The sequence below is a fragment of the Poecilia formosa genome, unplaced genomic scaffold, assembly GCF_000485575.1.
Source record: "Poecilia formosa unplaced genomic scaffold, Poecilia_formosa-5.1.2 Scaffold272, whole genome shotgun sequence".
Taxonomy (NCBI): Eukaryota; Metazoa; Chordata; class Actinopteri; order Cyprinodontiformes; family Poeciliidae; genus Poecilia; species Poecilia formosa.
In genome coordinates, this window is record NW_006800211.1 from 299789 (window position 1) to 313077 (window position 13289).

Consider the following 13289-nt stretch of genomic DNA (forward strand, 5'->3'; position numbering starts at 1 on the left):
CGGCCTGAAGCAGACGGCCTGAAGCAGACGGCCTGAAGCAGACGGCCTGAAGCAGACGGCCTGAAGCAGACGGCCTGAAGCAGACGGCCTGAGGCCAGCCGTCGCTCCCTTCTTTCTGTTCAGCTAGCCAGTTCTGTCCTGCTGGTTTAGTTTGTTTGTGCCTCATAGTTGATTAGTTTTTTTAAATAATAATTTCTTCATTTCTTCTTTGTTTTCCTAATTAAAATGATGCTAAGATAAGTTTCTGTGTAACCAGGCCGTTTTTCTGGTGATTTTATTCCCCCTCCGCTGGTTGATCATTATGAACATTACGCTCATAAAGCCCCATTCAGACATTTCATCGTATCTAAAGGTCCTTCCTGGATAATCTCAGAGTTTCCTTTAGGTGTTTTCAAGGTTTGGAAAGTGCTTGATTTCTGCGTAAAGTCCTTGAAAGTTCTTGACATTCAAACTGCAGTTTTGTAATAATTTGCAATCTTGAATTAAAAGCTTAAACATGGAAAACATTATTTACAGTTTAAACCAGATATTGTCATACACCTCATAAAAAGACAAACAATTCATTTTAAATCACACATTCCTTGTTTTAAGTTAGTTAGAATTACCAACTTTAATTCTAATTACTAAATAACAGAAAACTTAGCAATAATAGTATTTATTTTCTCCCTGCTGTAGAAAACTATCACAAGACATTATTAATAAATCTAATAATGATGCCATATTATAGTGAATTTTTAGATCATTTGATTTGCTTTTATTTCCAAAGTGTGGAACTGGAAAGTTTGAAAACTTGCTTTGAAAGTTTCACCAGGGAAACGTGTAAATATCTTACTGAAGGAATTCATTGATCTGGGTTTGAGCCAAGACTGATCACAAATCACAGAGTAATTATGCTCTAAAAACACTTTTCAAGTCAGACCACGCCATATTTGATTAAAAATAAACACTTTCTCTGTCACTGAAGTCCAAATTTTATCTGATTGACCCTCTGATTGATTAGGACACTGGGATGTTCACATCCTGCAGATTATTAGAGAAACTTTAGTCATGGATTATGAAGTGAACTATGATGTGAAAAGTAATTTAAAAATTGGTCCTAAACTAGATACTTTTATCTGATTGAACTACATATATCTGTGTGCAAAACACTACATTTCTAATGAGGCTACTGTAATGACAGCACATGTGTAGCAGCAAAAACGATTGTTCCTCCTCCTCCAAAATGGCGGATGGGTTTACAGTCAAATCAGACTTTGAGTAAAAATCATTTTACAGACATGAATGAGTCAGGAGCAGAAGTGACTGAATACACACTCACTGGATGCATCACGTCTGAAAAGGGCTTTAACTGGCAAAGATCCGAAACTATGTAACAATTAAAGAAATCAACACCTAAACTTGTTTATTTTAGATACAATTAGAACAGAATCAGGTTTCCTTTAATCAAATAAATGAATCCGTCTTTCATAACTTTTTTCCTGCCTTTGTGTTTTGATTTTAATTTATTTGTATGTTTTTATTATTTTTCACGTGAAGCTGCTCTAACCCTTCACGGCCGCCTCACTAACCCCTCGCCTTTCTGTTCTTCTCACCATGCTCACTCTAACCACGCTAACACCAGGAGGATGACGAGGGCAGCTGGGCCCAGGTTTGCACACATTCTGATGGACTCGCGCTGAGCTGCATTAAACCTGCTGCAGCTTCAGAAGCTGCTTCTTCACTGTTCTAATTTTAAAAAATAAGAAATAATAAAACAGCTGAGTAAATACTGTAAAGAATAAAAATACTTCAGAAGCAAACTGATGCAACTGTGAATGTAAAATTAAGAAAATGCGACCCAGTTTTATAAACATAATGCTGTCCAGGAGGTGGAACATCTTTATGAATCTTCATCACTCGGCTTATGTAAAGTTTCATGTTGCTTCCCGTCACTTTCATAGCAGGAACAGCCAGTGATGGGAACACTGTGGTGGCACTTTAACGAAACCATTTAGAGCCTTTAGCTTCCTCTAATTTAATTTTTCCAGATAAATTCTAAAATACCAATTTACTTGTTGAAATTCAAGCAGATGTTCATATTCATGCTTTTATTTTGAAGTGGGTGGAGACTGTTTATGCAGCAGTTCCTTTTCCTCTCGGTTTAGTAAATTAAGTTTATTCTTTTCCCAGAATGCATTGCTGCTGCAGTTCCACAGGAAACAGTTTAAAATCTACTGAAGTCCTACCTTGGTCACCAACAGAGTTAGCAAAACTCAACATTTATAAAACTGAAACTGAGTGGAAGGTTTGTCACAGAGAATCACTTTCACTGTACAGGCAGACGTGTAATGACCATGTTCGTCCTGCTGAGGGCGATATAACACATGTCGTTGACAGGTAGCCTTAGTGCAGCTAACTTTTAGTTAGCATTGGCCACCACTGGGAATCATATTAACATCAGTACTGGCTGATCAGTAAATATCAGCCTTAACAGCAGCAATAATGTAAGATACAAGTTTTAGTCCAAATTTTTATTTTGGGACTTTGTGTTGGACTTATTGCAGCTGCTGTAATATTACTACTGAATTTATTCATGTTAAATATATATATGTATTAGAATATGTTGTATAATATGTCCATTTTACTTATTGATAACAGTTAACAGAAAAATTAATAATAATTCTTCCCTTATTGTTAGATATCTGACAAAAAAAGGACGCTAGACATAATAAAAAATAATGTGGACAATAAACAATTTATTGAGCAAAACAGGTAAAGAAAAGTCATTTTGACTCCCTGAAATTATAAACAGATTTATTTCAAACTACTTTTGAATGCAAGAGATCTGGTGTAAGTTTAAATATTTTAATGCAAAAATGCGGATGAGTTAATTTTCTGTACATTTCTTATTTTTGATGCATTTTGTTGATGTTCAGACTTCAACCACAGGGCAGATATGATCTTATTTTATCAGAATTTTCCTTTAGACATTGAAGTTTATAAAATATTATTCAACATCTCTATAAAAAGAATAAAATCATAAAACATTTGCTTTTGGCATCATTAGCCAAAGACTCTTCCATTAATAAACTTCAGAAGCTTTAATGTAAAAAGGTTTTCGTCTCAGTTCTGCTGTTTTCAGTGTTTGTTGTGAAAGGAACCAGAATGTTGGTGGGTTATTTTCTTTCTGACGCTCTAAGCCCAGTTCGTTGCGGCCTTGCAGACACTGGCGTACGGAGACATGAACCACGAGTGGATCGGGAACGAGTGGCTGCCCAGCCTGGGTCTGCCTCAGTACCGCTCCTACTTCATGGAGTCCCTGGTGGACGCCCGCATGCTGGACCACCTGACCAAGAAGGACCTGAGGGGGCAGCTGAAGATGGTGGACAGCTTCCACAGGTACGACTTCACATGCAGCAGCCTTGAACAGGAAGAGGTCTCAGCCCGAAGTGAGAGGAGAGAGCGCCTCCTCTGGGTGAAGGGCTGCAACCTCAGACACCCGTCTAAATGTTTGGACGGGTTGTACTGAAATATGTACATTTCCATCTGGGATTAACTGAGTATGTCCATTCATTCATTCATGGAGAGATTATTAAATCCAACAGTATGAATCAGTTCGGTTCCTACAGACTGAAAAAATGTTTGGACTTCCACATTATTCCTCAACCTGTTTACATCCTGCATCCATCCCGACTTACTGTGTGTGCGTGTGTGTGTGTGTAAACATGACCCAACTGCTGAGTTTGTGTTTGTGCAACAGGAACAGCTTCCAGTGTGGCGTGATGTGTCTGCGGCGGCTGAACTACGACAGGAAGGAGCTGGAGAGGAGGAGAGACGAGTCCCAGCTGGAGCTCTCAGGTAACAAGCCACCTGACCAGCTCCTCCTGCTGGTGGCTCCCTGACACTGCAGGTTTCAGCAAACACATCCAACCTACAATAACTATGAAAAAAACTATGAAAACAACTTTTCTTTGCAGTTTAGCACACATTAAATTTGCTCCTCAGCCAACTTCCTGGTGCATCTAAATATAAAAATGAATTGTTTTCAGGAAAATGTCTCTGATTGAGTTCCGGACATTGGAGAAAAATCAGTTTGAGGTTCATAGAGAAAGAACAGGAGAACTTTTTGAGAAAGCTGCAGTGTTTCCTCTAGATGATTTCTGCCCAGACCTATTGGACCAGGTTCCACCACAGAACCAGCCCACAGAACCGGTCCAGCTCTTTAAACAATGCTGTGAGGTAGTGTTGTCAAACAGTCAAAAAAGGTGAAAAGACAGCAGTATGAGCTGCCAGGCCCAAATTGTTCTGGTGGATTTTATTGCTCAACATCTTTTGTTTCCTGACATCCATCCGAAGTATCCAGAAGCTGTTATTATTATACAAAATAACGACACGCCTGCTCTTCATCGAACCATGGCAGGAGAAAACTGGTCAAACCAAACAACAAAGTCTAGACAAAGAATCAGGAAAAAGGTTATGATTCTAATTTACAAACTCATCTACTATTGCTCTTTTAATATTGTAAGTTAAAATGTTATATATACTATTTGTTTTTTATAAAATATGTAATGCATATAAATATTTATAAAAAGTTTTGTATTGTTTATCAAAACAATACAAAACAAAAACAAAAACTCCATTTCATTGAACCCGGTGATGCAATATTTAAACAGGAAGTGCTGGGCTGGTCCCGCCCACACACCTGCTCAGGCTGTAGCATTTAAAGGGACAAACCATGATGAGTATAAAAGAAACTAATGAAGAACTTACCAGAAATGCACCTTATAACAAAACAAACTTTCAAACGTGTTTGTCTAATGGTTTAGAAGTGTTGGTTAAAAAAAGGCGAAGGGATGTAGACTGCAACGTAAATCTACCAAACAAACCTGGGACAGTGATTGAAGTAAAGTTTCACCAGCAGTGTTTAAATGAAAGCATTATGTTCAAATGTAGACAGAAGAAATAAATCAGAATCATGAACAACAGCTGCAGAGCCTCTGCAGGTTGGTTCACTCCCAGGTTCTGTGTTCATAGAGCCACAGGAGACCCTCAGGTGGAGCTCAAACGTCCCCCCAGTGATACGCCTACCACAGTTTGAGAACCATGGAGAGCCAAAACAAGCTCTCTTTAAACAATAAGGTTTGTGTTTCTGTCCCTTCAGACGTTCTGGTGTGGACCAACGAGCGCGTCATCGGCTGGGTCCAGGCCATCGGCCTCAAGGAGTACAGCAGCAACCTGTACGAGAGCGGCGTTCACGGAGCGCTGCTCGCCCTGGACGAAAGCTTCGACCACAACTCACTGGCTCTGCTGCTGCAGATCCCCACCCAGAACACACAGGTACACACACCAGAACACACAGGTACACACACCAGAACACACAGGTACATACACACAAGATCCCCACCCAGAACACACAGGTACACACACCAGAACACACAGGTACACACACCAGAACACACAGGTACAAACACACAGGTACACACACCAGAACACACAGGTACACACACCAGAACACACAGGTACACACACACAGATACACACAGGTACACACACCAGAACACACAGGTACACACACCAGAACACACAGGTACACACACCAGAACACACAGGTACACACACCAGAACACACAGGTACACACACACACACAGATACACGCAGGTACACACACACAGATACACACAGGTACACACACCAGAACACACAGGTACACACACCAGAACACACAGGTACACACACACAGATACACACAGGTACACACACAGAACACACAGGTACACACACCAGAACACACAGGTACACACACCAGAACACACAGGTACACACACACAGGTACACACAGGTACACACACACAGGTACACACACCAGAACACACAGGCACACACACCAGAACACACAGGTACACACACACCAGAACACACAGGTACACACACACCAGAACACACAGGCACACACACGCTGCATGTACTCGCCCGCTGTGATGTAAACATGTAGGCGGTGAAGGAAATGGCCCCTGAAGTGGGCGGGACTTCCTGATTAGATGGGTGTGTTATCTGAAGGCCTGTAAGATAATCTGAGAGTAAATACTGCAGTGGGACTAAACAGGTTTAGATTAAATAAAACAGGAAAGTTTTAACTAGGAGTAAATATTCAGTGGAAAGTTTGATGAGGAAAAGATCAATAAATAAATATTAAATCTGAGATCAGGACTTGCCTGTGTGGAAACTTGTTTGAACCTTAAATCCCCTGGAGAGGAAATCCCAAATCAGGAGAGTTTCAGCGTAAACAAGACGAAGACAACATGTAAACAAACTCTGACCTCCCAGCTCCAGCTGTGAGGAAAAGCTGTAGAGACCAGACACAGAAATGTGAGTTTCTTACTGACCGAGTTTCTCCGTGTTTCAGTTCCTCCCAGCTTGTTTTCCTCTGCTGCTCATGATTTCTGTTAACTTTAAATCCTGACAGGAGTTCTGAGTTTTATTGAAGCTCAGCATTCAGCCACCTTGCTGCTGCATGTTGGAGAAGGATTTTATTTTAAAACTTGATTCTGAACCATAACAAACTGGGAAGAAATTGTTTTGCGGAAACATGAAATATATAGTTTTTAAAATGATATCAATAAATTTTATTGATCCACATTTAATTACAGGCATATTTAATGCATTATTTTTTACTTGTAAAAAAATTAAATAAATACTCCATAAGTTATTTATTGTAATTTCGCTCTCCTCTCTCCGTGTTTTATTGAGTTTGCATTCAAATGCATCCTGTCTTTAAATGAAAAATACCTATTTTTTATACATTTTATTTTAATTAAATTACATGTATATAAAACAAGGATTCTTTGAATTAAATTAAAATGTTATACTATTTCTTTTTATAAAATATGTAACACATTATAAATATTTATAAAAAGTAATCAATACTAATTAAATAAATACCTAATTTTCTAAGCTAAACTCCATATAATAAGGTGGACATAGTGACTTTTTCCAGCTTGTTGAACTTCATGAACCAAACTGGGTTTTCAGTTTATCAGTAAAGTTTTATCTGCCTGGTTTTCTGAGTTACTGACTGAAACACGTCAGGTTAACATGCTTAATACTTACTACTCAGCAGATAGAGCAGAAAGGCTGCCAGTGAAAACCCTCTGATTATTATCATCACCAGAAGATTTATTATTAGATATTCCCAACCTTTATCCCTGCAGGGAAACCCTTATTTGTTTATTTGCAGTCCGTGGTTTGTAGTTTACATATTTAAACCGTAAAATGTCTGCCAGTGGATGATGTGTGGGAACTCTACAGGTGCCAAAAAACAGGAGTTGCTCAAGGTTTCATGACCAAAAACGATAAAGTGCGTGTAAAGATGCGTCTGTTGTGAACCTGCAGGCCAGAGCAGCGCTGGAGCGCGAGTACAGCAGTCTGATGGCCGTCGGCGCGGACAGGAAGGTGGAGGAGGTGAGAAACCGACACAGAGACCCAAACCGTTGGTTAGAACCGCTCTCAGGATGACCATCTTTCCTCCAGGATGACGACAAGAACTTCCGGCGCGCTCCCTCATGGAGGAAGAAGTTCAGGCCCAAGGACATGAGGGGAATGTCTCTGGGTGCGTCCGACACGCTGCCTGCTAACTTCAGAGTGACGAGCAGCAGCGCCGCGTCGCCCTCAGCGCAGCCAAAGAGAAGCCCCATGGAAGGTAAGCGGCAGGAGCCAAGCTTCTCCCTGCATGCCTCCACTTTTTTCTGACTGGAGTAAAATAGATCTGAAGGGCCGTTGGGCTCAGACTACTTGTGTTGATGCTTGTTGAATGGCTTTGCTGAGCTGCTCCTTCTCACTAACGGCATGTCTCTGCATGCGGTTTGACCAACATGGCAACGCAGGAGGTCAGTCTATACAGAGGCTGGACACTGCCACAGTCAGGACCTACTCTTGTTAACACAACGGTAAGGTCACACACACCAACTGTCGAGATTCAGATAGAAGCAGCATATGTACGGAGCTCAGTCAGTGCCATCTGAGAAAATTAAACAGGTTGTAGTTTTGGAAACATGAAGTGTTTTTTGCTCTAAAAGTGAAAAGATTATTACTCTTAGGATTGAAAGTTCCTAAATGAACATTTAATTTAGCAGTAGAAAGCGATCAAATTTTTAGTTTTATTTTTTTGACAAAATAAGTAACCTTTTCGATTCAAATTTTTGAATACATAGACATAGGAGGTCTACAAGAAATATAATTATAAGTTTTAATCTGTTCTTCCGGTTCGTTAACTACCAGATGGGAGCAAAATGTTATTCAGATTTCCACAGTTTCAGGACTTCCTTAGAAATGTAGATGCTGACATTAGCGTTAGCTGCTACATGTTTAGCATTGAGACTTTATTTGACAACTCCTTTTAGAACAACTTGAACAACAATAGTTTTTTCCAGCGTCCAATCCAATCAGTTTAGAAGCGGAAATTAAACCCAGTGAGCAGAAAGAAACAGTTTTGTCATCCATTGCTGTTGGTGGATGTGCATCAGATTTATAGACTTAAAAAACAACGCAAAAAAAAAGTGATTAATTCCTTTGAAATTTTAATATATTGAGATCTATGCAATTAATCAAAAACTAATACGATGAAGTTCTGGTTATAACAATATAATAACAGTAAAATGATGTCCTGGAAATGCGTCTTAGGTTTTCTTGTTGGCACTTCTGGAGCTCCGTATGGTTTCCCTGCATTACTCATCTGAAAGCAGCTTTCTTGTGTCAGAAGTTTCTGCTTTAATAACACGTTTTACGCCTCTTCTCTCTCTTTCCATCCATCCATCCATCCATCCATCCATCCATCCATCCATCCCTCCATCCCCTGCTTCTGCCCCGCTGTCATTGGTCTCTCCTCCCTTCTCAGTTTATCCTCATTATTTCTATAGGTAGCCGCTGGTCAGAGGATGAAGGGGAATTCCCTGCATTCAGAACCAGGATGATGAACTGAAACGAAACTAAAAAGGATGATTTTATTGATGGAGCAGATACTTCCTGAGAGGAAACTTTCTAGAATAATCTACGTTTTTATGATATTTATGTCAACCAATGGGACTTTTAATTGATTTGGAGTTATAATGTAACCTCTTTTTGCCTCTGTCCCCTTAATCAGCCCACTTTTTAAAACCGTTTGGTCTCAGATTTCTGTAACTGAATGTTTTTCTCGTCTGGAGTTTGTATATTTCTACCAGCAGACGTTTTATCTAATCTTTTTTATAATCCTGATTATTGACCAGATGTATGTTTTCCTTCTCTAATCATTGAATTTATTCTTAAGTGACTTTAATATGACATATAACTTAATTCATATCTTTTTGTAGCTCCTGACCTGTGAGTTTATGTAAATGCGGCTCTTAGTTGTGTGAATATCAGATTAATTGCTGGAGTTTCATAAACTCCGAGTCGTCTGTCGCCTTGAACCGAACTGCTGGCCATCCAGGGCGTGACGACAAATATCATGTGAAACAGATTTTTTTCTGCTTTCCTTCTGTATTTTCATATCTAATACCAAAATATGTTAATCCTCCAGAGTTGAAGCCATCTAACAGTAGCAGGAATCGATCCGCAGGCTGCTTTCAGTGAAATCAGACCTCCAGGTTTTATGAGGAAGCTCCCTCTCGCCTTTCCCTGCAGATCCCTTTAATCCAGCCTTCCTAACCTCCGGAGAACCCACAGACGTCCTCGCCGGTCCAGGCGGGCGCCTCGGGCTCCGTTAGCGGACCAAGTTCACCGAGGCCTCAGCTGATCCCCGCTGCCATCACGTCCTCCCATAAACCTTTTTTAAAATTACTTTGTACTAAGATTTTATACCAAGCCTTATTGTTCTTAACTCCTTCCCTGTCCCTTATTTATTATCAGCCATCCGCGTTGTCTCGTCCTGTTCGTTCCCCAGAAACACAGGTCCTAACATCCGTCTCCATGGCGATGCAAAAGGAACCAACGTTTTTTTCTTTTCTTGTGATTTTAGTCATTTATGCACAAAGCAAATCATGTTGCTGTTTTTATTCCTGCTCCTTCTGTTGAATCTTCTGATCTTGTAACAATGATGTACAGTCTGAGTACTTATAAACTATTTTTATCACAGTATTATTTATTGCTTACTTTCAATAAAATACTGAAACTTATTTTCCACTGCAGATCCGAGGCTGAGCTTCTGGCTTGACGTTTCGTGTTGCGTTTGTTAGATTCAAACTGGTTTTAAGGACTTCTGACAGGAACCATGGCACTTTTTTTCCCCCGTTTTCAGTTTATATCATTAAAGCCAAATTAATTTTGGCCTTTTAATTATTTGAACCTCAGTGGATTTTTTAAAACAACGTTAGATACACAATTTTGAATTTGAGGATTTTTGTCTTATCCCGGAGAATCAAAGTTATACTTTTACAGGCTTAAATATATCCACACACACCTTGATTTAAAAAAGTAGATCAGGAAGCAAAGAAATGAAAAAAACAAACAAAAAAACTACCGGTTCTATAAAGAAGGGAGGTCAAAGGTCAACCAGGATGACATCTGAAGTATGTTTGATTGTTATGAAAAGTGTGTGATCAACCTGCTGAGACGTTTACTGGTTATAACTGGAGTGTGTGTATATTTAACAAGTTTGAAAAAAATCTGACTTCCAACCTAAAAAACAACAACACACAATTCAAGTTTTTTAAAAGCTCCATAATATTACTTTAATCTTGAACATAAGTGGATGGAAACCTCTGACCAGCACTATGCATACTGAGGTCAGTAAAGCTCATCTTTACAAGTTAAACCAGAAAACTGCTATTTGTAATCCTAAACAAAAGCTGGAGTCTTAAAACCAGAGGAGAGGAGCCTAATCAAATAAATAAATAAATACATAAAAACAACGTGATTAATGGTTGGTTTAAATGTTCACTGGCAGACTTAAAAGTTGTACTAAAACGTCAATTTTTTAATCATTTGAGAATTGTTCATGTTCATAAATCCAGGAATATCAAAGCAACTCACCTGATGAAAGCTAATAAGTTTGACATAAAATACAATGTTTGCAAAATGTCAAAAATGGTCCAATAAATTGTAATTCTCTAAGAAAAAGAATATAGGTAGCTTACCTGAAAGTCTGAATAGTTAAAATTTACAACAAAACTTAAAATATAACTGTAAATCCATATTTGAGCTTCCCTTTTTGCTGAAATAAATTTTATAGTATATTTATTGAAATGTATGTCTGTTTTTAATAAGTATTCTTATGTAGCCTGCAATCCCACCGGTGTTGTATTATAGATTTATGAAAGTAATGGGGGAAAAAAAAAAAAAAAAAGAAAAAAGACGCAAAAAGAGCTCGGTTTGGTACTTCTGGAGCTCTATACCACCATGGAGCAGAGAGCTTATTTACCACGACGCCCCGCCCATTTGTGACGTCAGGGCTGGATCGGGATATCGGGAGAGCCGGAAGAGTCGCGGAAGGAGACGTTGCGGTTTCCACAAACGATTCGCCTTCAAACCGGACCACATCTACCGGACGGGACTGCGCTCACCAGCCGACTGGAGTGAACCTTTTTCTGGGTGACGGTGAGTGTTAAAACCCCCGCCATGGAGCGGGAGGGCTGATTCCAGGTGATCATTCCAGAAGGAAGGCTAACGTTAGCCTGCTGCTAGCTGGAAAACTGGAACAGGAAATACCAGAACCAAACTGACCCACAAGCACCACGGTTTCATCCCAAATCTCAGTTTTCTGCTCGGTTTTATCCTCTAATGTTGCTTAATGTTCATCCTGGACGAGTGGGGGAGGAAACTAACCAGCTGAGACGCGACACGTACACATGTATGTTCAGATTTAACCGTTAATTGGCTGATTCAGAGGGAGGGATCGGGCTAATTCAGACATTTATACCCTGATCTGATTTATCAGGAGGAAACTGTCTGAGAGCAAAGGTCAAAAATCAACTAACAGTGTTTGATCAGACTCTCAGTCACATCAACACACCTCCTCAGCTGCCTGAAAGGTGAGCAGCAGCTGGGTGTGGTTCTGCTGAGATTCCTGTCATGGACCAGTAACCATGCAGGTTCCTGCTTCCTGATCCCACCTCGACCAGTGGAGCCTCTGATGAAACACAGATGCTGGCTGTCCACACGCTGCTGAGTCAGGAGAAACCCAGAGGAATGTGTCTGATGATCCCAAAATGGCTCCAGAGGGAGGTTCTGTTCTGCCACCACGGAGCAAAGCAGAAAACAGACCCAAACCCAGACCCACCTGGTGGTCCTGATCCGCCTGGACCTAAAGAGACTGCAGGACCATTTACCAATATCGAATAAAATCAAATATTTTCTGAATAAATCACTTGTCATACTGTTGCTTAATACTTCCACTCATTAGTTACTGTGTGGAGAAACTCACATAAAACCAACATAAAACCTGACTGCATGCTCCAGAAGAAAACTGTCTGAATTATAACTGATTATTTTCATCCAACTGATAAAATATTTTTGACATTGCATACTTTATTTAATGTTTTCTGATTTCATAGAGCTCAGAACAGCAAGGTGAAGTGGTTCAAACTTAGACTGATTTATTTAAACGACTGAAGGTCAGGATGGATATTAAAACAGTTGGAGAGATTCAGGTGTGGAATAATTGTTGAGGAGTTAAAATGATGGTTTTTCATTCTTTAATTTAAATGTATATAAATTATTTGCTAAACAATAAAATTTAGTTTGATTGTTTTCTGTTGAATTGATTTTCTAAATCCATGATATGATTTAGAAAAACATACGAGTGATTCTGCTGCTTTGATTTTGATGATGCTTATAAACGAAGTGAAGCTGTAATGAGCTTCTGCTTCCATCTTCACTCTTTGGGGCGACACTTTGTGTTCTTGCCATTGACAGGAACTTAAATATCCATTTCCATTTTGTCTTGTTTCCTTTAAGCATTGTGTGTTTCTTCTGTTTTTACTTGTGTGGAAAAGTTAAATTATGAAAACTATGGTTGTATTGTACCGTTTTAAAAAATTTCAGATTTTACACAATAAAGAATAACTATCAGTTTTTTATTTAAAGCAAAAACAGCAACAATCACATCTGGCTTCTTCTGGTGCTGAATTATGATCATCAATGACGTAAAAACCTAGATGAAACTTGTTCTGAACGTCAGTAATGTCTGATCCGTCTGTGTTGCAGTGAGTTGGGCTGATTGAACATGTGGAAAGCTGCTGCAGGTCAAAACGTCAAGGTTGCCGTTGACGACGGCGGAGACGACTGGGAGACCGACCCGGACTTTGAGGTTTCACCATCATCCTCCTGTCTCTCCCTC

General features: G+C 39.6%; 2 protein-coding genes across 18 annotated transcripts in view; both read left to right on the forward strand.

Moving 5' to 3' along the window:
* The window catches only part of ppfia1 (PTPRF interacting protein alpha 1), a 42698-nt gene extending 32558 nt beyond the window's left edge, over window positions 1–10140 (forward strand). For 7 of the 17 annotated variants that reach the window (XM_016681169.1, XM_016681175.1, XM_016681171.1 and 4 more), the window contains 7 exons: window positions 1622–1648; window positions 3203–3378; window positions 3740–3837; window positions 5141–5316; window positions 7370–7438; window positions 7508–7676; window positions 8893–10140. In XM_016681169.1, coding sequence (XP_016536655.1) covers window positions 1622–1648; window positions 3203–3378; window positions 3740–3837; window positions 5141–5316; window positions 7370–7438; window positions 7508–7676; window positions 8893–8954 — 777 coding nt within the window. In that variant the 3' untranslated portion in view covers window positions 8955–10140. Of the gene's footprint in view, window positions 1–1621; window positions 1649–3202; window positions 3379–3739; window positions 3838–5140; window positions 5317–7369; window positions 7439–7507; window positions 7677–7860; window positions 7924–8870 lie in introns of all 17 variants that reach the window. The other 10 variants (XM_016681172.1, XM_016681174.1, XM_016681177.1 and 7 more) reach the window with 4 other exon arrangements.
* A 3035-nt stretch (window positions 10141–13175) lies between these two features.
* The window catches only part of cttn (cortactin), an 11892-nt gene continuing 11778 nt past the window's right edge, over window positions 13176–13289 (forward strand). The window contains exon 1 of the mRNA XM_016681165.1: window positions 13176–13259. Coding sequence (XP_016536651.1) covers window positions 13176–13259 — 84 coding nt within the window. The remainder of the gene's footprint in view (window positions 13260–13289) is intronic.